The 27,487-nt window shown below is 39.0% G+C and overlaps 3 protein-coding genes, 1 long non-coding RNA gene and 1 other non-coding gene across 6 annotated transcripts; 3 read left to right on the forward strand and 2 right to left on the reverse strand.

Moving 5' to 3' along the window:
- Positions 1–1,077: 1,077 nt before the first annotated feature.
- LOC146461542 (uncharacterized) lies at positions 1,078–11,697 on the forward strand. Its single transcript, XM_085086667.1, has 9 exons — positions 1,078–1,121; positions 1,258–1,413; positions 5,188–5,411; positions 5,682–5,792; positions 7,541–7,598; positions 8,419–8,965; positions 9,230–9,585; positions 9,814–10,619; positions 11,070–11,697. The coding sequence occupies exons 1-9, from the start codon at positions 1,109–1,111 to the stop codon at positions 11,163–11,165; spliced, it is 2,367 nt and encodes a 788-aa protein (XP_084942793.1). The 5' UTR covers positions 1,078–1,108; the 3' UTR covers positions 11,166–11,697.
- On the forward strand, positions 6,321–7,091 carry LOC146461543 (uncharacterized). The gene is made up of 2 exons (XM_085086673.1): positions 6,321–6,441; positions 6,505–7,091. Exon 2 carries the CDS (start codon positions 6,558–6,560, stop codon positions 7,089–7,091), a length of 534 nt encoding a protein of 177 aa, XP_084942799.1. The 5' UTR covers positions 6,321–6,441; positions 6,505–6,557.
- On the reverse strand, positions 11,211–13,672 carry LOC146461544 (uncharacterized). The gene is made up of 2 exons (XR_014857352.1): positions 12,978–13,672; positions 11,211–12,191 (listed from the first exon to the last, which is right to left on the reverse strand). It is a non-coding gene; the product is annotated as an uncharacterized LOC146461544 (long non-coding RNA).
- LOC146461545 (STE20-related kinase adapter protein alpha-like) lies at positions 12,535–27,054 on the forward strand. Of its 2 annotated transcripts, none has more exons than XM_085086671.1 (13): positions 12,535–12,882; positions 18,043–18,123; positions 21,174–21,285; positions 22,119–22,240; positions 22,469–22,577; positions 23,241–23,364; positions 23,737–23,911; positions 24,219–24,323; positions 24,574–24,759; positions 24,990–25,027; positions 25,415–25,457; positions 25,922–26,006; positions 26,438–27,054. In XM_085086671.1, exons 1-13 carry the CDS (start codon positions 12,853–12,855, stop codon positions 26,506–26,508), a joined length of 1,281 nt encoding a protein of 426 aa, XP_084942797.1. In that variant the 5' UTR covers positions 12,535–12,852; the 3' UTR covers positions 26,509–27,054. The 2 variants fall into 2 exon arrangements, with proteins under 2 accessions (XP_084942797.1, XP_084942798.1); XM_085086672.1 differs by lacking the exon at positions 12,535–12,882 and adding an exon at positions 17,643–17,933.
- Positions 17,495–17,566, reverse strand: Trnad-guc (transfer RNA aspartic acid (anticodon GUC)). The gene has a single exon. It is a non-coding gene; the product is annotated as a tRNA-Asp (tRNA).
- Positions 27,055–27,487: the final 433 nt, after the last annotated feature.

Below are 27,487 nucleotides of genomic sequence, written 5' to 3' on the forward strand. Positions count from 1 at the left end.
TCTTATATTAGAATTACAATATGGACTTATGATAATTAACTTTGACCGCACACACGTACACACACACACACGCACACACATATTAAGTAAGTTAGTTGAGAAATACAGCCTTACAGAAGTTAATACCTAGAGAGAAGAAAATCTTTAAGCTTTCTCTTAAAAGAAGCGGTGGAGGGAGAACTAGTTATGTCAGAATTTAGCGAATTATAAAAGTTTGGACCTTGAAAGTAAATTGAAAACTTCCTCGTGTTCGTTCTGCACAGTGGCAAGCGGAAGGACTGAGCATTCCTAGTATTATAATTATGGATTTGACTATTCAGTAAAAAAAAGTTATTGAATTTGGAAGGGAGTGTAGAGTTCTTGAATGAAAACATAAAAGTACCTAATTGAAACGAATGGATATCGTGAAATTTTAAGAGTTTAAGTTCCTTAAAAATAGGGCCAGTATGGGCAATATCTGTAGAATTGCTTACTATTCTTAACGCACGTTTCTGTAAGGTTACAATTCTCTCGAGGTTTGACTTATAGGTACCAGCCCAAGCTAAATTGCAATAATATAAATATGGAAGGATCATAGAATCGTATAAAGTACGAAGGGAGTGAATAGAGAGAAAGAATCTAGACCGGTTTATAGCAGAACTTCTCGTTCACCTTGCTTTTGGAATAGCGATATTTTGTCAGACGATAGTCTTTCTAAGTTTGAGAATTTGTTAAATTGTTAAATTTGTTAAATTGTCACGTCTAATTCCAAAGAAAAGCCCCTCTTCTCTGACATATGACGATGACGCGGAAAATTTCGTACGTGATCGGATAACCAGCACAACCTCGTTCCCAGGGTTCTAGACACCATCCTACAGGACATGTCCATCCACAATGACAGAGTAGAGAAGCTGTGGAAGTACAAAGATCTTGAAATAGGAATAAGTCTGAAATAAGAGTGTGATTTTTCAAGAAACTCTAAAAAGTCCTCTTTGAGTACTGCGAATATCGTTTGACCTATCCCTCCCCTCCCTACCTTCATGTTAATTCATCACCCCTTCACCCTACCGCTGAGTTGGCGCGAAATGCGTGGGGAACTATATCCGGGGCTTTAATCACGTTGTCCAAGATGGCGGAAACAGGTGATCTCCTACTCTACCCTACTTTTCTCTTTTTCTTTAATCTTGTCCTCAATTTGGTTTCATTTTCAATGGTTTTCTCAAAAACATTAATCGTTTATTGTTCCTGTATTCAAATATAAATTATTTTCTGTCGTAGCTAAGAAAGCTAAAAAGAAAAAGGGCAAGACTTTGGCCTTGACTGAGTTCTTGGCGAAAGATGGCGAGAATGGATCGTCTCAAGTTAGCCATGCGGCGGTTTTCTCGGCTAGATCAACGAGCTGGGCCGACGAAAGCGAGAATCTTAACGCTGAAGGTACAGTCATTTCTTCACTATGATTTGTAATAGAGGTTGTTTTGAAAAATTGTATCTTAGAGAATCGTGAAGTTTTCACTACGCAACAGCACTAGGTCCAACAATTATGAAACGCAATCAACGGCATGTGCTGTGCGGAGCCTCGACAAAATCCGTGTAGATCTTCGTGTACCATGCTTTTGAAATAGTGTAATTAAGATTTATTTACCTTCTTCTTTAGATCTGTTTGATCTTAAAGGATTCTTTGCGATTACAATAAGCCTCGTTGCGAAAAAAAATTACGAGGTTTGTTGTGAAACCCTCCTAGCCAAACCAGTTTATAATTAAAAGATATCGATCTGAACAGCAATTTAGCTTTGTGTTATTCTGTGATTTTATAATCTAGCAAAACTGAGTTTCGCACAAGCCACAGTATTAATTTGTTCCAAAGGACAGTTATTGAGAGTCTTACAAAATTTCGAATGTGGCTGAAACGAATAACAGTTTTGGTTTAAATCGACTCATTTATAGGCTTAGACGTCAGTGGATAAAATATTTATAGACATATACGTCGTCTCACGCAAGATGTAAGCAACATTGAAGATCCTTAAACTGTTTATACGAACTCTGTTGGGAGTTGATGCGAAGTTGAATTAGAATTGATTTAGTTGCACCTTTTTTTGGCTAATGATGACGTGTATACTAGAATGGAAAATGTTCCAAGTCAATATAAGGTTGCAACTGTAACAATTCAATTTCTTTGCTTTCTCTGCTCCTACCTCCATTGTTTGAAATGCGTATGAAAATGCATTGTCCTTGATTTAATCTATAATTTGTTGTTAGTTTTAGCATAAAAGGTGTAAGGTTGAAAATAACATGCGAGCTGAGCCTATTATGTAGTGATTCTTGCCTTACTTCTTAGTGAAAACACATCAGAGTTTGGTTTCTCATTTCCCAACAATTAATTAATATATTTTGAGTGGGCTTTGCAAAGTTTATTTTGTGATTGTACATTTTACATGCTAAACATAATTTTTTACTTTCGGATGACTCCTATTTGTTTAGATGTATTTTACAATGGGTTATTCCAGAAAAAATCCACACCCCCCGACGGATGGGGTCGTTTTTTAACCCCCCCCCCCTCTCACCTGGATTTCCTGAAACAGAAGACCCCCCCTCCTGTCTGGATTTCCAAAACAAAAGACCCCCCCTCCTGCCTGGATTTCCGGAAAAAAATATTAGGCTTAAATTTAATCTATTTTTAATATAAAATACCCACAATCACGTCCAGAAGATGTTCTTTTTTAATTTCTAAAGGTTCTGCTAATATTAAAAATTCTATCGCATGGAACTAAAAAAAGAAAGGAGCAACAATGCGAAAAAGCGAACGAGTTCATCCTTTGTGCCCAGTGGACAACACCCATGAAATCTTAAAACGGCACGCAGAAAACGCACTGGCTGCTTGTCCAACTGTGCTACGGACGATGGGACTTCAGAGAGGTTACCACTGTATATGTTGCAGTAACCCGTCCAAGAACTTTCTCCTTCTGTTGCTTTCGCAATAACTTACATTTCCAAAAGTTTTTTCGAGGTACAGATGGCAACAAGTTCCTCTCGAGTATTTTCAACGAAGAGGGGATGTTTGGACCAAAATTCTTTGGAATTATCTTCTTCAGCTAATAGTTCTGCATCCTTGCTTGCACAAGTAAAAAATTCTTCCACCTGACGCAGTGGAATCCACGCCAAGAATGCAATGGCAGACGTGAAATTACACAACGGTGGCGCGCTGGGTCTGGTACGAGTAGAAATGTGTCAGGCGTTTCAAACTCTTCGTTGCAACAATGTTGCGATGGCTCGTTCTTTACTATCTTGTTGTTTGCATTTTCTGCTATAAAAGGACCTGCGAAGGAACTTAGATTATCATTTATTTTAGGTGAAAAATATGTGAACAAAATATTTCTATTATTTTCAGGGTCTGAGAGCGCTGAAGTGTCACTGAACTAAACGTTCGAATCGCGTGAACTATCGGTCGAAATGACTCCTGCAGAAGACTTTCTTAAGTTGAACCCCCCCTCCCGCCTGGATTTCCAGAGTCTTTGACGCCCCCTCCAGTGAGAATTTCCAGAATCCCATCCGTCGGGGAGGTGTGGATTTTTTCTGGAATAACCCAATACATATAAATGTAACATTGTTATGTGAAAAAATACAAGGCCGGTGCCCATAAATGTAACAACTTTGCATGGAGTTCATTATTGTAGATGTCCAGTGGCTCCCTTTTCTTTCTATATTCTGTACATTTTGTAAAAAAAAAAAAAAAAAAGAAAAAGAAAAGATCTAAAAGATTAGAAATTTAACAGTTTGAAGTATTTCTGTTGCTCTATCCACATGACGTTGAATTTTGGTAATATGGTGTCTGTTTCCAGAAGAAAACTTTTTCTTGCTGTGCATATCTACGTGATTCTATAATATACAAAACCTTGGTGTTGAAAATTCAAACAGCAACTTTTATTGCCCCCTGTTGGTATTCATAGCAATAGCTATAATGGCTTGGATTGTTTGAAGTAACAAACATGATGGCATGCAATGGTGTCAGAAGAAGCAAAAAATTGATTGGAGTTCTTCTGAATCCCAAATTGTCGTTTTACGTTGCCAGTTCTCATAATACTCATTTTTAAAAAAAGTATGATTTGTGTTGGCTGCTTGCCGAGGACATCCAGTTTGCATTTCATTTGGCCAAACCAATACTCAAGCCATGCATCAGGGTTTGGTGTAACTGAAAAAACATTGTGTGTTGTTGAAATAAAGAAATTTCAAATAAAAATTAGCATTTATTAATTTTTCCTTTCTAATTTTCAAGCCAGATTGCTTGAGGTTAGAGAGAGCATTTTGGTTTCCTTTGTTGACTTTATCAGGCCAAGAAACAACTGTGGACTTGTGGGGTTTTAGAAATGTTATAATAACTACAGCTTGTTTATGTTAGCAGGGGTTTCATGTGGCTTGTTTAAGTTTTTACTGAGAACCACGGATTTGTCAAGAAAGGGCAGAAAAGAAATAATATTAGACTGCTCTCTCATAGGACTTAGGATTGTTTGAGTTTTTGACAAGGTCTGCTTGTTATTGTGGAGAAATATGTTTTAATTTCCAACCGATATGAGTGTTTCTGTGGCAGCTTTGGAACTAAATATTCAAAATACTGCACTACACAGTGTAACTAGTTTTGATTTTCAGTGTTAGTTGGTGCATTTCTTGCCTTGCTTTATATTAAAATAATGACATTTAGTTTTCTGGTTGAATTAATTTAATTTTTCAACAAGGAGAAACCTGCAAAATAATTAATGAGCGTACTTTGGGGGAGTGACAATAATTATTGTATAATCAAAGCAAGTTGACGTTGTGGTCGTGTCATAACTTTTAAAGGCCCCGCGATAAACCCTATGGCTGCTTCTAAGGCTTCCTTACCACTTTCTCTGAAATCGTTTTTCTTCCGCTCATATTTTGTAAATTTGTAATATGTTTGGTGAAGATTATAAATAACTAGAAATAAATAGAAAGAAATAAAATTGGCCCATGTTCACCCCAACTGCTTTTTGCATGTGTGCTTTTGGTTTGAAAAGGTTCAATAAACTTGCAGAAAGTATTAACTGAGTTAGGATATGATAATTATATGAATGTGAGTTGAGATTTGGAATTCATTACTAGATTCCTTGGATCGGTAGTGTGATCTCTCTGTTGAGGTTGAAGGAGAATGATAGTATTTTCATATTTTTCTTTTCCTTTTTAAACATCAATCCACAGTTGACACCAGCTGGCCAGAAGAGTCATATGGTGGTCATTCTGCGGACATAAAAATGCGAGCAGCCCTGGACCGTGCTGCCCTACCCACAGCCCCCAGGGCAGCCAGAGGTCCTGACATAGACACCACAAAGATTCCTGATGGGCCTCCATTCACAGCATTCCTTGGAAACCTCTCTTATGATGTGGATAAAGATGATATATTGGAATTCTTTGGTAGCAACAAGGTATTTCATTCTATGAAGCAAAATTAAATGTAACTTTTATGAATTTTGAAGGAAAAAAAAATGTTTTTCAACCACAGCCAAATATTACAAAATAATGTATGAAGCTCCTCAGTTAATGTTAAGAATTGTTCTTGAACAGTAATAGCTTTTTATTCAAGTACACATAAGGATAAATTTTAACATGAGAGGGCTTGATGAATCCACTTGTAAAAACGTACCATGATATTTTCAGCAGCAAAAATATGAAGACATTTTGGTAATGCCTTGTAGATTACTGAAGTTAGACTACCTCAGGACAACAATGGTCGACTGAAAGGATTTGGTTATGCAGAGTTTGAGGACAAGGGAGCTCTGTTAGAAGCACTTGCTTTGAATAATGAGGTGAAGTTTTTTTTATGGTATAACAACATGCAGTTGAATTCAGCGGTCTTTGCAATAAGACAAATGAAACAGCTGAACAGGAAGGCTATAATCTCTCCATCCAGGTGGATGTTTGGAAATTTATTCTTATTTGCACTGATTGCTGTTGATTGATATTAATAATTGTTTACCGGTAAAGTGCAATCAACACCATGCTTAATCATGTTATAAACAGATGCTCACTGAAGGAGTGGGATGTAGCTTTCCAGATGCCCAAGGGGGTAGTAGTAAGGTCATCAATACACCCAATGGAGTGGGATGCAACTTTCAAGATACCCAAGGGGGTAGTAGTAAGGTCATCAATACACCCAATGGAGTGGGATGCAACTTTCAAGATACCCAAGGGGGTAGTAGTAAGATCATCAATACACCCAATGGAGTGGGATGCAACTTTCAAGATACCCAAGGGGGTAGTAGTAAGGTCATCAAGACACCCAAGGGAGTGGGATGCAACTTTCAAGATACCCAAGGGGGTAGTAGTAAGGTCATCAAGACACCCAAGCGAGTGGGATGCAACTTTCAAGATAGCCAAGGGGGTGGTAGTAAGGGCATCAAGACACCCAAGGGAGTTGGATGCAACTTTCAACATACCCAAGGGGGTAGTAGTAAAGTCATCAAGACACCCAAGAGAGTGTGATGCAGCTTTCAAGAAACCAAAAGGGGTAGTAGTAAGGTCATCAAGACACCCAAGGGGGTAGTAGTAAGGTCATCAAGACACCCAAGGGCATGGGATGCAGCTTTCAAGAAACCCAAGGGGGTAGTAGTAAGGTCATCAAGACACCCAAGGGCATAGGATGCAGCTTTGAAGACACCCAAGGGGGTAGTAGTAAGGTCATCAAGACACCCAAGGGCATGGGATGCAGCTTTGAAGACACCCAAGGGGGTAGTAGTAAGGTCATCAAGACACCCAAGGGCATAGGATGCAGCTTTGAAGACACCCAAGGGGGTAGTAGTAAGGTCATCAAGACACCCAAGGGCATAGGATGCAGCTTTGAAGACACCCAAGGGGGTAGTAGTAAGGTCATCAAGACACCCAAGGGCATGGGATGCAGCTTTCAAGAAACCCAAGGGGGTAGTAGTAAGGTCATCAAGACACCCAAGGGCATAGGATGCAGCTTTGAAGACACCCAAGGGGGTAGTAGTAAGGTCATCAAGACACCCAAGGGGGTAGTAGTAGGGTCATCAAGACACCCAAGGGAGTTGGATGTAGCTTTTCAAGATACCCAAGGGGTATTAGTAAGGTCATCAAGACACCCATGAGCATGGGATGCAGCTTTCAAGAAACCCAAGGGGGTAGTAGTAAGGTCATCAAGACACCCAAGGGAGTTAGATGCAGCTTTTCAAGACACCCAAGAGGGTAGTAGTAAGGTCATCAAGACACCCAAGGGCATGGGATGCAGCTTTCAAGAAACCCAAGGGGTTTAGTAGTAAGGTCTTCAAGACACCCAAGGGCAGGGGATGCAGCTTTTCAAGAAACCCAAGGGGGTAGTAGTAAGGTCATCAAGACACCCAAGAGAGTGAGATGCAGCTTTAACAGTGGAGGGTAGGGTGGGGAAGGGTCAGGCTGGTGAGTGGAGGTAACGTACTCAGGGAGTGGGATCAAGATTATTAGAGTACACAAACTCTGAGTAATGCTGGCAAGACACCCAAAGAATGGGGTTAAATCAACAGGACAAGACTTTTCTTTGTTTGTTTTTTATGGTATACAGCATCTCAAGAACAGAAGAATAAGAGTTGATGTTGCAGGACACCAGCAGCAGCAACAAGGTAAGCCCTTTAAGTTGGAGTGACAGGCACACAAGGTTTAGGGTTTGATCAATATCCATCCTATTCAGCATATAAATGTTCCAGACAGTGTTTCATTGGACCTGTATATCACACAGCCCTATTGTTTTGGTTCCATTCTATTTGTTAATTGCCCCCTGTTGTTCTTTCAGCCAAACCTGCAGGCCATTTTAAGGACGTTCGTTCGTTCTGCTGTTATTTAGTTCGCAACAGCAGAATACAGTTTATGAAGTAGAATCCATATGAAAATTAGCCATGTGGAATTTTTCGTGCTGAGCCAATGACGTCACTTCCTGTAATTTGAGCCTTAACTTCCGGAACAAGGCCAAGTAATGGCGGCCGTGAAATCTCGAATAAAAAGCTAAAAAAAAATACTTCCAATCGCCGTAAAGGATAGAAATTTGGTAACATGAGTAAGAAGGTCATATTCCACACGAAAATGCAAAGAGATGGAAAATGAAATTTTCGTCCCAGGGGCACTTTAAGAGTAATGTCATTGTGGCAACTCTTCAAGTATAAAACTAGATTGGAATTCAATTGATGATAAGCAAACTTCATCATAACCAGTACAAGTACCTATGGTGCACTTTCGGTTCATTTAAGATCCAGCAAACGTTAACAGATCATGAAATCATTACAGAAAATGCAATTGTTCCCTCATTACGAAACATTAATCCCACGAACCCCTATAGTAGCGTCTTCACCCAACAAAACTCCTGTAATATTTCGTGTCACACATCTTGGCCCCAGTAGCCGTCCTCTCTTAATCGAATATTTTGTTTATTTAATTACAATCTACCAGAGCGTGAACGTGGTGACAGGGACAGCAGGGTCAATGAGCCAGATCGCACTGACGGTGATTGGCGAAGGCCCGAGCCATCATCGGATCAAAACGGTTTTAACGACAGAGAACGACCATACGACGATGGTCCTCGGGATCGTTGGGGACCACGAGGAGGATACGATAGTGGACCGCGTGATAGACCGGGTTATCGAGGATATGACGATGGCCCTAGGGATAGACCGGGCTACCGGGGATATGACGATGGACCTCCTCGGGATAGATCGGGTTTTCGAGGGAATGACGATGGTCCTCCCCGGGATAGATCGGGCTACCAAGGCTCTGATGATGGAGCAACTCGTGACAGATCACGCTACCGAGGACACGACGATGGGCCCCCTCGCGAAAGATCGGGATATCGAGGATATGACGATGGGCCGCCACGTGACAAATCGGGTTTCGGGTCGGGTCGGGACTACGGGTATGATGACGGTCCACGAGGAGATGATCGGTATGGAGATCGAGGAAAAGGATTTGGCAGTGGATGGGATTATGGTGATAGAGACAGGTATGCTTCGTACAGTACACATCACCAGTGACCCGTATAAAAAAGTGATTGGAGTATTTTTTTACCCAAGCGCAAATCTTAACAAAACGACGGCAAAACTCGATTGACGCTGTAGTTAAGGGAATTTGAAAGTGTCCATCCAGACAAAAAGACACACTGGCTTGAGCAACTACGGACTAGTTAAAAGATGACGTTTGTTTTACCTTTAAATTTGTGACTAGTAACTGCTGTTGTTAACAAACTTTCTTGTGTGTGTCAACACAGGCAAGGTGACCGAGGTTATGATGACCGTGGTAGCTATGGTCGTGACCGATCCGATAATCGTCGGTATGGTGGAGATCGCGATCGTGGAGGTGGCTACGGCCGAGATCGATACGATGATCGTCGGTATGGGGATCGACCTGGTGGTGACCGTGATCGTGGTGGTGGATATGGCCGAGACCGGTACGACGATCGTCGGTTCGGAGATCGTGAACGGTATGATGATCGCCGAGGTGGCGATCGCTATGGAGACAGAGACCGAAGACGTGACAACGATGAGCAAGACTGGAACTCTTGGCGTGAAGGAGACCGTGCCCGGGATGCAAGAAGCGATTTTGATAGAGATGAGCGAGAACCAGGTGAGAGAAGCTATTTGACAGTGTTTTATGTTCAAGAAAGAGCGTAGTTGGTACAGGATGTGGGTCAGGTGAGAGAATTTGTATTAGTGACTAATTTAGCAATTACGAAAAGGTTTGGTTAGGGAACAAGGAACCAAATCGGGCAGTTCTTGTACATATGATAATGGATATTAGACACAGTATATAGACACAGTAGTGTTTTAACTGTTGGGTGTTTTTAATTTGCAGTGAAAGAAAGACCGAGACTTCACCTTCAGCCCCGCACTAAACCAGTGGAAGATAACAAGGACGAGACTGTCTCTGGTAGTTCTGTATTTGGTGGTGCTAAACCCGTTGATACCGCGTCTAAAGAGCGAGAGATCGAAGAAAAGCTCGCTCGGCAAAAGCTGGAAGATGAAGCCAAGATTAAACAAGAGAAAGAGCAACAGAGAGAGCGTCGTGAACGAGACGAGTGGTCGCGAGGCTCCAGTGGTAGGGTGCGGCGTGACAGTAATCGATCAAATGATGGAGAGCGGGCACCAAGAGAAAGGCGCGATAGCTCCGATTATCGGAGCCGTCGTGACAGCGCAAGGTCTAGTGACGAAGGTACTCCAGCCAAGGACAGTGAGGCCCCCTCACGTGACAGCCCACGGGGAGCTGGGAAAGAGAAAAAGGAGGCTCCTAAAGAGATGCCTAAAGCAGCACCTCCACCAACCGTGAATGTGTGGGCGAAAAGACTGGAACAACAGCAAAAGGCAGCTTCCGTCACAGACAGTGAACCAAAGAGTCCCAAAGACGAACACAGAGTGGAGATAAATGTGGATAGCGCCAGTATGTCTGTGACGTCTCCCCCCACCTCTCCCGACAGGAAAGCGCCCAGCAAGCCAGCTGGTCCGAGAAAAGAGCTCAGTGGCCCCCCTAGGGGGAGGGGGAGAGGTAGTGAGAGACCTAGCGCGAATGGTCCGAGTCAGGAGAGAGGAGGAAGGGGTGTGAAGAAAGAAAAGAGAGAGCGGAAACCTGCTGAACCAAGGAAATACGAGGAAGCACCGCAACCGGTGAGTTATGTAACAAATTGGCACTGTCATTATTGCCGACTATTGGCCTACAGTGCGAACCTCTTGCGTTCGAACGTTTGCTATCTTTTAGTTTTCTTTTTTACGAATGATGATCTAAACGAGACTGAAATTCAACGCCAACTGACTTACTTTCAAACTTCGTCCTAAATTTAGGGGGAAATGGGAGCAGATTTTATAGGGGTGGGAGAAGCACCTGCGCAGTGAATCCAATAGACCTTTTACACTCGGCGGCCATGTTGAATCTCAGGAGAATAAAAGGCGTTGTTTTTGCACGGTTAGACTCGCACTGAATTCGCGTGTAGGCGAGGCTACCGTGCGAAACAAAGCTTTTTATTCTCCTGAGACTCAACATGGCCACCGAGTGAGAAAGGTCTATACGCATGGCCATATTTAACTAAATTTTTCAAATACAATCCTATTTGTCAACAGGTCTTCCACACTGCCAGCAAGTTCTCTGCACTTCTAGATGATGAGGATGCTGCGGAACAAGACACAGAGCAATTTGAAGGCGAAGATGAAACGTAATAATAGAATTGTGGATTAAAATATCATAAATAACACTTCACCAGAGTACATCATGCCAAGGAGCATGCCGGTGGCTCCATGTACCCACACCAAGTTGATTAGGTGTGAAAGTTGACTTTTAATATATTTTGACTGCATAGTCTCTCTTTGATAATAATATTTAAATTTTCATTGTTCGAATCCTTTGCAGCTGTTGTTAAGCTCGTCACGGAAGACATCTTTTACAAAATTTTGTGACGGGATTGAGCTGCGAATGATCATGAGGTGACGTACACTCGTCACCAGGCAACTTTCGTTAAGGTTGCTGAAGAATTAAATATTTTTTTTCTCGTACGAATATTTTAAATAGCTGACATCACTGTTTTGGTAATAAATCGTCCAAACCAGTCAGTAAGTTTGATCTGCTGTCGTATAAAAATAAGTTAGATCGAGTTTCCACTCTGATTAAGAGTCTCGCTTCCTATTCTTGGTTAATTTAATAAAATGATATCTTGTACTTGTACAAGATAAAGCACGAGGAGTGTTGACAAAAGCTTTTTTTTTGTTTTTGTTTTGTTTTGTTTTTTTGTTTTTTGTGAAGTAAAAAAGCGAAGCAAAGTATACGTAGTTGCTTTTTTTCAGTATTAATATTAATTTTCGCCAGTGGAAGTCGCTGATGTTCCAAGACCGCACGGACCAATTTTGACGTATCAAACAAGCACAAAAACATGACTGTTTTGGAGTGTGTACTGTAAAGCAAGACAGTTTTAAACTTTAATACAGTTCATTGCAGTCACTCCTTGCCGACCTATTGTTTGTGTGTTCCCCCGGTTGATAATCGGCCAGTGGATGACATTTGAGCCTCTTGGCCGATTAGTGTCAGGGTCACTCTCGTTGTTGCCTGGGCATTGCTGTGGTTTTATTAAAGTTCCATCATCCATCGTAGGTACGCTTGGCTTGGCACTGAAAAACTGTATTTGTGTATCTTGTGTCCGTGTTTACTTTGACATTCTATTTTGCTTGCCTTGAGGAAACTATTGACAGCACCTGGACATGAAAAACAATCAATTAACAAAGGCCTTCCACTTTAGTGTTTTTCCACGTCATGTCGGTGCACGCGAAAAAAAAATTGTTTTGGTTATTTCGTCGGAGAATAAAACCCGCACACTGTTATTAACACCCCTTTATGTAATAGCGGTGTAAATGTTCTCTTCTCGTACTGGAATAAAAGTCGGTATCATGAAAACTTAACCGACAGTCATAAAATGTGAGGACAAAGCGACAGAGATTTACTAACAGACAGATATGCCTTGGTGCACGAGTTGCGTGTTGACAGGGTTAACTTGCGGTTTTACACGCTTGGGTGGGTGCCTCTGTGTCACGTAGACACTTTCTCCTGCCAAATCGACTTTCTCGGTGAGGCTCATCATAACTTGAAGGTAACCTACAACCAAAAGTAACCAGCGCTCGGAAAAGGCACCTAATCGTAGGTGAAGACAAGAAAGGGCCTTTGAGGGCATTTCAATTCTTCTTCCGAATTTTATTACGACTGGAACGACTGTCTCGAATTATGCTAATTTTGTCTGGGACGATGACGTACTGATATTTTGGAAACGTCTGAGAAGCTATCGTGCGTGGTGTATCAACCTTAAGTTAAACCAAGCAAGGATTACGCCAGCTTTAATTTGAAGTTTTTCATAAGAAAGTTATGGCTTCTTCAATTGAACAAGACGCTGAGGTAAGAGCTTTTTTTAAAATAGAAAATGAAGTAAAGCCTGTTTTACAGAGTTGATGGCCGGGTTTCCTTACAACATGCAATTTATAGGTACTTACCGTTACGGTAATGATTCGATTTCAGCGTCCTCCTTCCAATAAGCGCCCCCCCTTTGAACGTGTTTTTGTTAATAAGAGCCCCTATTACGTAAGCGCCCTTATTCCAAAAAGCGCCCGGACACCAACAAGCACCCTTATTACGTAAGCGCCCTTTCTCCAATAAGCCCCTGTACATCAACAAGCACCCCAATTCTGTTTCAATTCCGTCAGATCACATCGAGATCAATCGTGATTTATCTTCCTGTAATATCTCATATCATGCCTCACTACAAACAGCTACCGAATACTGCCGTTCATAAGCCCTGGGCTTATACAACTTCATAAGGGGTTTTAGACGGGCTTATATCCAAGGAGGCTTATAACGGGAATAAAAAAAAAACCGTTTCGAAACGAGCTATATAGCGGTGTTGATCGAAACACGTTTTTTATTTACTGGTTTTTAATTAACCTTTAAAACGTCATGATAAATCGAGTTCATTTCAATATTTGGAACAAAATCAGATTGAAATAAACAACATGAACGAAACTGGAATGTAACAAAACGGAAGCTCAGACTTTTCCCAGCTTGAAGTTTATCAAAATGTTAATGACTAATTCACAGCAGTGAGGCTTCCTGCTTTGTTATTATTAACTGACAATATGTTTCCAATTTCAGTTCTATTTGAAGTATTACAGAGTAATGGAAAGTGCTTAATATCACTCAAAACAAGGAAAGCTAGAGGGAGGGGGGGGGGGGGGGCTATAGTCGGATGTATTTTTGGTTTACAGGTAGATAGGCCTATAACAATAATAATAATAATAATAATAATAATAATAATAATAATAATAATAATAATAATAATAATAATAATAATAATAATAATAATAATAATCTTTATTTATATAGCGTTATTTCTACTAAGAAACCAATAACGCTTTACAACCGGAGGGGGGGGGGGCGTACAACCGGCAGTTTACGGTATTTGTTACTGTTACAGTTTCTGTTACTGGTCGTTTTGAAATAACTAATAAAGTTTTGTTTTGCACATTTGGCTATTTCCCAAAAATAAATAAACCCCCGTCTCGAATAAGCGCCTTCCCTAGAGGTGCCAATTAAAGGGGCAGTGTCACCTATTTTTAGTGTCACTTTTAACAGCCAAGATATATTTGCATGAGTGTAAACGTTAAAATAATGGTTCAATTTTGTGAACATTAACCCTTCTAGTGCACAGAAGGCTAGTATTATTCATCTTTGGCTGCGAATGGCTAGGATTGAAATGGATTGCAACTTGAAAAAAATTGGCCAGTTTTTTCAAGTTTTTTCGGAGTATTTTGGAAAAATGGATAAAAATCGATTGTGGTTTATTCTTACTCGGAGAAATCGTTTCATATTTTCCTCCCAGTGCTCTAAGAGTAATTCCATATTAGAAAAGACTGAGGTTCTTAGTCAAATGTATGAGCAGTTTTGACCAACAAGATCTCCGTGACAGTGCCCCTTTAAATAAAAGGAAATGAGGGCCGTTGACAAAACCCGGATCGGATCGGACTAAGCAGACGATAGAGGTCATCCAGAACAAAAAAGAAGAACTTAACAAAAAGATGTATGACTTGGAAAAGATGCAGAATAAAAAAAGTGAATCTTACTCAAGTCTCTTTACTGAGAATAGAGATGTTCTTACGAGGGATAAGGGCAGAAAAGGTAGCTAATCAAACTAGAAAACGCAACGAGCGCAGAAAACAAATGAGGCGAGATATAAGGTAAAAAAAAAAACTAGCAGAAGCAAGAAAACAATATTTTAGAAACCTCTCAGATTACGAAATGACACGTGACCAGATTTTCATACTCTCAAAGGGTCTAAAGTTTATCCCTACACCCGTGACGGAACACCGTCACATAAGCTTTGAACGTTTGAAAGATTTCAACGCTTTTGCTAGGCGAATGCGCCTACAGTACATCTTTCATGGTCAAGATAATGAGCCACACCCTTTTCATGTAAAATCAAACTGGGAACCAACAGTTCAACCATCGGTCGCATTGGAGACGTACCTAGAGGAGGTAAAAATACAAGTTGCAGAGATAAAATAGTCACGCCAAGAAACAATCTACCCGAGAGCGAAGCCCTGAGACTACTCAGAATGGATTCATCCAAAACAACATTTGAAGAGAACATGAAAATTTTTAAACGAAAATTGCGTGTAAGAGGTTATGCAGATAACCTATTAAATAGAAAACACCCTCTCGCATCGGACGTCAAACATCACGAAAGAATGTCGGCCTTACAAAAGAAGCCGAATACTACCATTGGTGACAGAGCATCGCCCGTCTGTGCCTAATCTTAAAAACATCATAATGTGCAAATGCATCTTTTAAAAAATCAACACTGCTGAGGGAAAATTTAAAAACCCTCCAATGATTCTCGTGAGAGCTAAATTGTGAAGGTCAAAGAAACAAAATCTCGACCAATAGGAGTCGTGTTTGGCCTGTCAATATTATATACAATCTATCCGATCCGTTCCGATCCGATCCGATCCTGGTTTTGTCAAAGGCCATGAAAAAGAAATTCCTGAAGTTGTTTTTCGCCTCAATTAATGCTTCTTTCGCGGATGACATCATATATATTATTTAGTTTCTGTCCAAAAACGTTATTTTTTTAATAGTAACTATCGGGTTTTTCCCTTTTCCAGTGGGTGGTAATTATAGAACTTGTCGATAAGATTACATCAGCAAGAGAAAATAACGAATATACAATTGGTATATTTCTAGATTTATCAAAAGCATTTGACACAGTTGATCATGAAATCTTAATCAGTAAATTGGAACACTACGGAATAACAGGAACACCGTTATCATGGTTTAAAAATTATCTAACAAATAGACAACAAATAGTTAAGTGTAACAATGTATTATCAAAACCTAACACAATAAGATGCGGAGTCCCACAAGGATCTGTATTAGGGCCGCTATTGTTCCTTATATATAGAAATGACATTCATAAAAGTTCTTATTTATTTCACTATTTTCTATTTGCAGATGACACCAATTTTTTCTTTAAACACAAAAATGTAAATCAACTATTGCAAATTGCCAATGAAGAAATTAGTAAAGTATCCGATTGGTTATGCTCAAACAAACTAACCCTAAATACCAGTAAAACGACTTTTATGATTTTTAAGACAAAGGGAAAAAATTAGATATGCACTTAGGCGTTAAAATCAATCAACGAGAAATAGAGAAGGTAAAATGGACAAAATTCCTAGGTGTTAGAATAGATGGCAAAATGACTTGGAAAAATCACATTAACTACATAAGTAATGAGACATCAAAATTATCTGGTATTATAGCCAAATTAAGACACTATGTAAACAAAACTACTTTAAAAAATGTTTACTTCACAATGATATATCCATATTTTACCTATTGTAATATTGTATGGGGTAGTAATTATGCATCCACACTGAAAAGTCTTCAGAAGGTACAGAAAAAATTATTCGTCTCATGACTTTCTCAAGATACCAAGACTCAACTACTCACATTGTTCAAACAACTAAAAATACTAGACATATTCCAGCTTAATACTTTCCTAACTAGTCTTTTTATGTACTCACAAAGAGCAGGCATGTTACCAAATACTTTTAAAAACTATTTTGTACAAAACAAACAATTTCATCAGTATAATACGAGCAGAGTTACATATTCGGTATACTAGGACAAATTATGGAAAATTCTCTCTGAAAGCTAGAGGTGCTAAATTATGGAATAATCTCTGGAATAATGAGGTTAAAGATGCTAAAACCTACTTTTCATTTAAACGGAAAGTGAAGCAGATCTATTGCTCAGACATCAGTAAATAAAGTTTAAATTACCGACATCGCCATCACAATCTTTTACTACTATAATCTTAATATTAATCTTAATATTAATTAGGTACGTATATATATTTGACAGTTATCAAATTATATAACAATAGAAAATATTAAGAAATAGGGGATCCCCTAAAGAAAAGTTTGCAAAAACTTGCTGGGATCTCTTGCCAACCATATATATGTATAATGTAGAAAACCTATTGATCAGTATAGAAAATGGGGCAAAATAAAATGAATGAATGAAAATGAATGAATAAATGAATGGATCGCCTGATCGCAGGGTAATAAAAAAAAATTAAAATAAGCTTAAATTTAAATGATGATAATAATAATAATAATAATAATAATAATAATAATAATAATAATAATAATAATAATAATAAACAAGAGGTTCACTGGAGGAGGGGTACGTTGAAAAGGCAAGAGTACAAATAGCTGATCCTCACGGCTTTATTCAGCGTGTTTTCACTGCTCTTTGGAATTCGGGTTCCGCCACGTACCGGGTACTGTATGTAGAAAGCCATTATAAGTACCACTACTGCATATGCATACAAAGTCGAACTCAGATATGTCAGTTCTCGCAGATGACAGTCCTGTATAATCTACGCGCTGATATTAAAGAAAAAAAAAGAAAAGGAAACAATTCAGGGTTGAGGAAGAGAAAAATGAAACATCTCCACGGCGGGGAATCGAACCCCGGTCTCCCGCGTGACAGGCGGGGATACTCACCACTATACTACCGAGGACAACACGGAGACCAGAGGGGAAAATTTGCGTATTTGAAGCAGATGACAGTCCTGCTGTTAACCGCTGGTCGACCTGGTGACGAGGTTAAAATATAATTTGCCCAAACCGACCAAGAAAAGCACAGGAAAGCATACACTTACTATAAGCTTACGTACAAATATTTTGTCAGTCTTTATACGTGTTTAGTGTTATATTAGCAAACAGCTGTCTGTTCTGATCAAAACAAAAAGGGAACTTACAGTAGGCGTTAATTATGTTACCACCGAGAAACCAGTATGGCCAAGCTTTGTTGCATGGGCTGTGAACTTGAGCTTAACAGTGTACTGTGTTTTAAATCAACTGTTTAATGGATTTATGTCACACTTGGTATGTATAAAAGTGATACTGCTTATCCAAACAATTACCTTTAATATTCTACAAGCGACAGCTTGTTAATCGTGATCATTGCTCGATGACTAAAGTATTCCCTTTTTAGTGCGTTTGTGTTGACAAGGCACATGTAGCCGTTTCCCCAGAAGAAGATTTTTGCTCAGATTCAAACCAAGATCCAAATCAGGTTAGTATGCTACACGGACACTGAGCATTAAATAGCCATGGTAAATGCATATACAGAAGCTGTACCCTGATAAAAATTCTTCAAGTTCAATGTTAAGTTTGATTTATAGGCCAACAGTATAAAGACAGTTTCAGACGCTGACCCAAACAGTTTTCTAAAATTAACCCACACCCAGCGCCCTGTTCCCATTTTTATATCGGAGCCTATTAGTGGGTGTGTGACTGTCTGCTGTCTCTCCTCCACTGCTACTGAGGTGACACTAAAAAGCTTACATATACAGTCGAACCTCCCGTAAGCGACCACCCATAATGTCAAGGATATGTGGTCGCTTACCAGAGGTCAGACCACAGGGCGGGTCTAAATTTCAGGTAATTTACATATGGTAATCGAAATCCAAAGGGGCAAACAGGGAACAGCATTTTTGCAATGTTACATTTCAAGCGTAACACATCAACAACTTTGGCGTTTGTTTGTTTGTTACATAATCCAGTTGACGTTCTTTATCGCCACAATTGAAGGGGTGTGCGGAAAAAAGCCTTAAGTGACTTCTGTGAAATTGCTAGATTCTCCTTCCAAATGGCTTTATTTTCGCTTGTGAAACAAGGGGAGAATTTGACCTTACATCAAAAGTCACTCAGGGCCTTATTCCACACACCCCTTCATTTTTTCTGTTGAATAATACAAGGTTGAGTGAGTCATCATCGGTCATGCATACATGTACATGCATGTTATTTACAAGATAAGAGAGTTCCTTTCCTATAAGGATTCAACCTGATTAAAGTGTATTTCAGTGTACACTATAGTGCATGTTTATGTTATCATTTGTTTCAATGTCGGGAGACACTTCTGGTAGCTCTGGCTGTGAGATTTTAATACGGCGTCTGCTGTAATGATGTGGGCCAATATGTTACAGTCAATTTCAGCCCGCGAGAGAAACAGCAGATTGTGTGTCAAGTGGTTGCCTACGAGAGGTTAAAAACAATTGAAAATTTTAAACAATAATCTCTAAAAGTGGTCGCTTACGGGAGGTGGTTGCCTACGAGAGCTTCCATCTATAGTGATTTGACTTGGAAACTTTTGGTATTTTGGAAAAGTGGTCGCTAATGAGAGGTGGTTGCTTACAAGAGGTGGTCACAAAGGGAGGTTCGACCGTATTTGAGGGCAGTTAAGATGATGCCACTACGTCTTAACTGCCATCAAAAAGCTATAAACGCACATATCACATGGTGGTCTAGAAATTATTCTTCTGTGGGGTGGGATCAGTTGTCAGCATGTAAAGGCACCACTGGCAGCCGCTATCAGTCCATATTTTGATCTCACCCACCCACCTAACCCATACATCAATGAGAAAGACATGAAATCAGAGATAGAGATAGCCCACCACACTAGGGACTATGTCCCTTTTCGATCAATGTATGGGTTCTTTAACATCCCTCAGTTTATTAGGAACAGGTGTTACAAAACAGGACCTATGGTATATAGTTGTTATCCAAGAAGACTAGAAAGTCTAACCGTTTGTAGATGTCATTACAAAAGCAGCACTTTCTGCTCAGTTATTGAAAGAGCCTGAGTGTTGGTCCAGCCGGGATTTAAACCTCAGGTTGTGACCTCCCGCACAGTAGTCTGGTGCTCTCCCAGCTATTAGCTAACTGGTCTCTGTTGCCAGGGTCAAGTACCATGAGTTTCCCTTACAAGAATCTTGACTGCATCAGATTGAGTCCTTAAACTCCAAAAGCATGCAGCCAGAACAATTCTTGATGTTGATAAAATGGCAAACTCAATTGATCTTTTTAATCGCCTTCAATGGATCCCTTTTTATGAGGAAGCATCCATTCAATGATGCACTCTGGTTTTCAAGCTTTTGAGTAACCAAGTACCAGTTAAATGAACGATCTATTGGTGACTAACAGCCATGGTCAGAACACTAGATTTTGTCAGCTTAACTTATCAAGATGTCCCTCTTACAACCATGAATCTGAAGGCAGGAAAACATTTTCTGCACAAACAGCTAAATTTTGGAACAATCTCAACACAAGCTGTACAACATTTGAGTCTTTAACAATTCTTAAAAGTCATACATACATACATACATACATACATACATAATTCTTGACAGAAGTTCAGGCTTCAGGTGTTTTCATCGTTTATTGCGACAATACTGTTTCGTATGGTTCGAAGTTATTGGACCACACTCATCAGGCAATTTTTAAGTATTTACATACATACATACATACATACATACATACATACATACATACATACATACATACATACATACATACATACATACATACATACATACATACATACATACATACATACATACCACCATAACACCATAGTTGCCTTTTTAATAAGTTTTTTGAGAGACAAAAAATGATTGATCATTTCTGATTAGTTTCATTGTATTGATGTTATTATATTTGTTAATTTTTATTTATTATTAATATTTATTTCCTTTCATGTATATAAGGTATTATAATGTTATGCTTAGTAGAGGGCCACTGGGTTATCAGCATAAGCTGTCACATGTTACCCTCTTTAAAATCTCTCTTATTGTTATCAGAGTTGGTTATGTGGTACCATCAAAACACAAATTATACATGTACAGTATGTTATACACAAGACATTACACCCCTTGCTCTCTTACACCTTAAAAATATGCCAAAGAGTTAAGACAGGAGAATATTTCCTTTATTATTGGTATTGCAGGACTATTCTCACTAAGGTTTCCACTGCTTGGTTTTTGCTATCCTTTGTTATGATTTTGTGGATTTAAAATTGTCACCCTTTTGGTTCACAGTCTAGTAAAATTGCGGTCCTTCAAATTTCTAAAGTTTTGCTACTTGTTTGCATACTGCAAGGGTAAAAACAGGCACCCCAATTGGATGGAGCCCCCCTTGTAGCCCACTGTTATCCTCCCAGTCCATTTTCTGTAACAAAAACTGTGACCTATACAGTAATGCACTGATTGTTGGGGAGAAAGAAATAAGCATACTTGCTAAAAAACATATCATTTTGTTCTTTCTCCTGCATTAAAATATATATAGCAACATCAATCTTCACCTGAGCCAAAAATGTCACTGGAGGTTTTGAGCAGTCACCAGCCCAGGGTTACTTGCCTGCCAAATCCTGAAGACTACAGGTTTTTAAACTTCATTGGTGAGAAGAGTGTAATATTAGATTGATGGACTGACTTTTCAGTTAATTTAATGGATTCAAGTTCCTTGATCAATTGATAGATCTATCGATCAATAAATCAATCAATCAATCAGTCAGTCAATTGATGAACCAATCAATCAGCCAGTCCCACAAGGTTTTCCAGATGTTGTGTGCTAATCTTTTGTTCGCTATTTTTGTCACATCAGAGGAACAAATGACTTTTTAAAAGATTTAATAGAAACAATCATCAGAAAGTAAGACACTAACTAATAATTTGGTGTGTTCACCATAAAAAGTCCTTGATTTCAGTATGAATTTTGTTCTGTATTTAGATAAAACTGTAGACTGTGCTATGTGATTATACTGTATTTAATGATGAATACAGATATAAAAGTTGTTGAGTTAAGAAAGCACCGTCCCCCAAATATCTGATGCAACTAAGCTTTTTCACAGCACAAGCTCTTCCAAATAAAAGCCAAATAAAACCTGTTAGCATAACTTGTTCCATTGTGAAGCCTAACCATTTTTAATAGACGAAATGTCCTCCAAACAAACTCTCCTTCCCAAAAAACACCAACTTAGCTCTCCCTCAAAATAAGCCCTAAAAAGTTCTTTGAATGAAAATAAGCCCCCAATTTGATCTGAGTTTTGTAGTAATCATAAACTGATAGGAGGCAAAAACACATTTGGTCGGAGAGATTAGACAAGAACTCTTAGGCACCTCACATAAAAAATCTTTATCTCAAGTGAGTTTAGCATCCTTTCCCAACTTATAATCTATAACATACAGTTACTGACTAGTAACTATAATAATTTGTGTCTTGCTTGAACAGGCCAAGGCTTTGGAGGGCTTTCAAAAGTGTTTGTTGCTCGTCACCGCCCATCGAAAACTTTAGTAGTTGTGAAGCAGACAAATGTTGATGTTCAAAATGCTGAGCAGTTGGAAGAATTAAAGGTTTGTGTTGGATGGCTTCATTGAATAATATTATTGTAGACGAGTGCCCTATGAGGTATTTTTTAAATTTGCTATTAAAACATGATCATCTGTGAATCATATCTGTGAATCATTCTTGTAACTGTTTTATATTGTAGCATTTTAATAATGTATTATAATAATATTAAATAATTGAATTATTAGTAGTATATACTGACTTGAAATTTTGTGTAATTTGTTTATCTGCAGTATGAAGTTCAAGTGTTGCGGTCTCTTTGCCATCCAAACATTCTTCCTTTTTACTGCTCATTTGTGAATAGACAGGAAGTGTGGCATGTTCTTCCCCTCATGCAGTTTGGTATGTACCTGTTTTGTTTCAGCCCAGAAACAATGACAACAAAAATTTCTGAAGGAATTCCCTAAGCTAAGGAAGGTCCCACATGAGTTGGGAATAGGGTAACCAAATAAGTGCATTTAGGGTTGATAGCTATCAATAACAGATAAGGAGTTATTTTATGAAGAATGCATGTAGGGGATTGAAAACAAAAATTGGGTTAAATTGTCAACAGAGTGGATAATTGAAAGTAATTCAGACAACAAGAAGAGATTATAGCGCTGATGTTTCAAGTGCTAGCCCTTAGTCAGAGGGAATCTGATTTGCTATGACAAAGGGCTAATGCTCAAAATATCTGCTCTTGAATTTCTTAACAGTGGCCAAATAACCTAATTATTATCAACTCACTAAGTTGACAAAACTAAAATGTTTATTTTATTTAATACATTGTTTTTTGTTTCAGAAAATATCCATACCCCTTCCATGGAAGGTTTTGGTTTGGACTCTCCCGTCCCACTGTAAAGTCCGATTTTAACTTCAGTACTTTGTTTTAAAATAAAAATAAAACCTTTGGCACTTGACTTTTGTGACCAATGAGATTTGTGAAGACTACAATATCCCAGGGTGATTATACTATAAAGTATGTTGTTATGACAACATATTCATAAGCTGTTCTTGTTTCTTAAGGTTCCTGTGCTGATATGCTGAAATGTAGTTTCACAGAGGGCATGAGTGAAATTCTTATTGCAGCAATTCTTTGGGAGGTTCTGCAAGGTTTGGAGTACCTTCACAAGATGGGCATAATTCACAGGTAGATCTTGGTAGCTTAAACTAAATAGAATACCAGGTGACACATACCACATATAACAAAAGCAGTGCAAATTTTTGTACATGAAAAGAATGTGTTAGTTCTTTATTTCTTTATTAGAATTATAATAATAGATTGTATCTTTTTATGATGATTTTTAGTATGTGAATAAGCTCACTCTGCAACAGCTGACTGCACAAATGTGGGGTCATGATAATTGAGTCCTTCACATTTCTTCAAAATTGTACAAACCATGTTCAGGAATGTACCATTTTGATGGAGAAGTTGAAGAACAAGCCCCTCTGCTGACTGGTTTGACTCGCCCATTCTAAATAATGGAAAGGGCTCAGGTATACTGTTTATCTTGACTTGCAGAGCAGTGAAAGGAAGCCATATTTTGATTGGTGCTGATGGTGCAGTGTGTCTGTCAGGATTAAGGAAGTCAATCTTTCTGCCAGTACAAGAAGGTGATAAATCACAGATGGCATATCACTTTCCATCACATGCAGTAGCTGTACTGCCATGGATGGCACCAGAGATTTTACAGCAGGTCAGTGCCCTGGCAAACATTTTATGGAGTCCAAGATGTGAAATGTTAATTACCCCAGCCGAAATTGTTTGATGACATGCCCATCTTAGATGTTTGTTTCTATGTCCAGCTACTGGGGCTGTAGTTACATAGAGCATTGATTGGGATCAAGCCCTGCTGATTCAATGGACACAAATTTAGGTGATGAGACTCACTTACCTGATTAAACTTCCATCTTATAGAAGCTGACTTTCATTCATGAATGAAGCATCTAAAATACACATTACATTATGGATTGTTGCATCACATGTAATATTTCTTTTACCAGGATCTTCAAGGATATGATTTCAAGTCAGATATTTACAGTGTTGGTATTACAGCTATACAGCTGGCTCGAGGAACTGTGCCATACACCGGAATGCCACCAACCAAGGTGAGGTTGGCATTAGTAACAATTATTGCACATGATCAGTTGATGATTCACAAATTAATTTACTCAGTGTACTTACTTGCAAACCCTGCTGTTTTATTATATAATGTAAGTGCTAACAAGAGAGGGAGAGAGCAGTGGAATATGATCCTAGTTTTTAAGCTAAAATTTACTTGCATTCTTTAAATACCCTGAAGTTGCTTATTAATCTGTTCAAATGTACACAAATTTCCATCAATCTCATTTGCTATAGGTATTACTAGAGAAACTGAAAGGTAGCACTCCTAAGCTGTGCGACTCATTAGTTATGAGTGATGTGGACACCTCAGCTCAACTTACTGCAGATTCAGGAGTTGGGAGTGCAGTCACTTCTCTTGGGGAGGTGAGAGATGGGAACCAGCCCACCCCTGTGGGGAATTTCTCTGTTCCTTTTCACCAGGTAAGTTACTTAATTTGGTTGTAGTGTGTTTCAGTCTTAGTTTTAGTTGCTCACATTCAGCAAAGTTAGTTTGATCAGTTGCCTTCGCATACTCAGATCCTAAGCTGTTTCCACTCACCCACCAGTGGACGCACAAGGCTTGGGGTGTGACTAAGTCAAGAAAGGTGGTACGTGTGTGTAAGTGCAAGCTAATACTTACATGTTATGCCCTTTATCATATTCTGTTGTAGGTTGTGGACTTGTGTTTGCAAAGGGATCCTTCTTTGAGGTACACAAGTTTCTTTTTCTCTTATTACTGTATTGTTCAATCATTCATTCATTTCTTTTGTTGTCCTTCTTCAAGCATTGAAAAAAGCATTGAGCCAAAATTATTGGACTCAATATTTTTTTACTCTGACGATCATGGTGTAGTTTTTATCTGCTTAATTGGTAAACGTAAACTTTCCCAGTCCAGAAAGTGTTAGAGTCAACAGCGCTAGAAATGAGGCCGGATATCAGGTTCAAATATAATATTTAACACAAAATAAACCATTGTACATTATATTGAAGAAAAATGAGATTCCAAACAATGAATGTATATATTGATCAATTCATTGCCATTCAAGCTAATTGTTTGACCTGTGATGTGTTCAGATTTGTGCTTTTCAATTTTCAGACCAACCACAACCGGCTTGACGTCTCATCTGTTTTTCAAACAGGTCAGTAAAAATTGTAAGAATTCTAAAAGTTAGGTATCGATAGGTAGTGCTTTAAGACGATTAATTTCCTTGAACCATGCATCGATATCATGCCTTTCTTTAATGCTAAAAAATGAAGACCATTACGCTTAACGTTGTTGTTCTGAACGAGAATAGAAGTGAACATGGTTCGTCATCTTTTGTTCCACAAGTTTTAAATCTGTCCTTCGGAGTTGAAGATGACCACGACTTAAATTTCAGATCGATGAACGGGGACTGTGGGTCCGGAGATGACTAGTGAGGCCAATTCGGGCCCCGCAAGTTTTGAATCTTTACATGGCCCGGTATATAATTCACCCAGGAACATACTGACAATTTCGTTAGTAAAGTCACAGTACATAAAAGAACATGTGATGAGGTGTAGTAGGTTAGCATGTTAGCTCTGGGATCATTTTGTTTGCCTTGTGTACTGTACTTGTTTTCAGGTGAAGCGGAAAGTGAAGGAAGTTTTGGTCGAACTTCTGTCGTCTGTTCCGTCACTAGCAAACTGCAGCGAAGATAAACGTATAGGTAAGTCATACCATCCCGTGCCAATGCACTATTAGAATCGAACAAGTTGGCTTATAGTTACTTCTAACCTGTTTATACTTAGATCTGAAGCCACGTTTAGTACTCTAATGTTCATTTTTGTTTTGTTATCCACAGAAAGGGACAATTGGAAAAGGTGTAACTCATTGCTAGCTGCATGTATAGCACAAATTTCATTCAATTTGATACAAAAACAATGCAAAAACTTATCATGTTGATATTTACTCTGAAAAAGTCCAAAGTCCCAGATAAAAGCCTTCATAAAAGCTATCAAAGGGGCGGAGGGGGACACAACCTAAAAGCACCCAAAGAATCGCTTGAAAGCCGCGCCATTTGGTGGCTTATAACATTGATTCCTTGTATCAATGTCATCCACTGACAACAACTGACGAGTCTTAAATCCTTTTTTGCAGACCAAGACATTGCCAGCTCGATTGCAAGTGAAAGTCTATCGGCTATGACTTTAGATGAGTGGTCATTCTGAAACTCCACTGCTAACCTGCTCCCCAGGGAGAATACGAAAGAAACTTAATTATGTATCTCAGGGTCGACACTTCAGGGGCACCCAGAACTGTCCTTGTGCATGAATTGTTTAGGCATACTTGTGTAAGCTAATTCAGTTGGATCTGTTCGATGCTTTAGCCAAAAATTTAAGTTAGAGAAAATTTTCGGAACCTGAATTTTATCCCCCGAATTTACGAGCTGCTGTTGACTTTTATTTAATACGAAATGTTAGATGTGCTTTTTTCGCATTTTGAACAAAATATTTGTCCCACTGTAAACGAAAGGAATTAGTATTCCAGTGTTACGAAATTCTGATCTGTCGTTTTGTCAAAGAAAACTTGAGATTTTCTCAACTACTAAATGATGATAAAGACCTTCCTTACAGATATCCACCGAAATGAACCGTTGGGTGCGGCTCCTCGGTGAAGGAGGCGTGTTTTGTAATGGCCTGTAATATTATCTAGTTATTTACCGAATTTAATCAAGCTTCTGGTATTGCAAGAAATAAAGTTGTTTTTCAAGTGTGTCTTCACCGAGTATTTATGACTTCCAGGTTTAAATTTTTCTTACCAATTAGGAACATTTCATGTTGGCACCGACTAGTCACTGCCATTACCAAATAAGAGCCATAAAGAGCCATTTAATACTGACAAACAACCATAGTTGACAGCCTTTAAAACTTATAGAAGTCAACGGATCCCCGGACTCCGATCATGATTAAACTTATTCGAGCCATGGCTTCTCTTTCATTATCACCTCTAGCCAAGCACCATTCGATGCCAACAGTTACCTGCAGCAAACAAACGACTTGCATGTATCAGATGTATCAATGAAATCAGTGAATCAATTGGCTGAACCGATAATTTGACTAACAATAGACCAAGCGAGCATAATCATGGTCACAGCGTTAACTGTGCTGCGAAAGCGAATCCATAAAATTCCTACTGAGCGCACTGAGC

This window comes from Pavona decussata, unplaced genomic scaffold, assembly GCF_977016875.1.
Source record: "Pavona decussata unplaced genomic scaffold, jaPavDecu1.1 SCAFFOLD_195, whole genome shotgun sequence".
Taxonomy (NCBI): Eukaryota; Metazoa; Cnidaria; class Anthozoa; order Scleractinia; family Agariciidae; genus Pavona; species Pavona decussata.

Coding starts and splice junctions, on each gene's coding strand:
- LOC146461542 (XM_085086667.1), top strand. Junction 9,586..9,813: donor TAGAGATGAGCGAGAACCAG/GTGAGAGAAGCT, acceptor TTTAATTTGCAG/TGAAAGAAAGACCGAGACTT. Junction 10,620..11,069: donor ACGAGGAAGCACCGCAACCG/GTGAGTTATGTA, acceptor ATTTGTCAACAG/GTCTTCCACACTGCCAGCAA.
- LOC146461543 (XM_085086673.1), top strand. CDS start 6,558: ATGGGATGCAGCTTTCAAGAAACCCAAGGGGGTAGTAGTAAGGTCATC.
- LOC146461545 (XM_085086671.1), top strand. CDS start 12,853: ATGGCTTCTTCAATTGAACAAGACGCTGAG. Junction 12,883..18,042: donor CAATTGAACAAGACGCTGAG/GTAAGAGCTTTT, acceptor TTCCCTTTTTAG/TGCGTTTGTGTTGACAAGGC. Junction 23,912..24,218: donor CACCAGAGATTTTACAGCAG/GTCAGTGCCCTG, acceptor TTCTTTTACCAG/GATCTTCAAGGATATGATTT.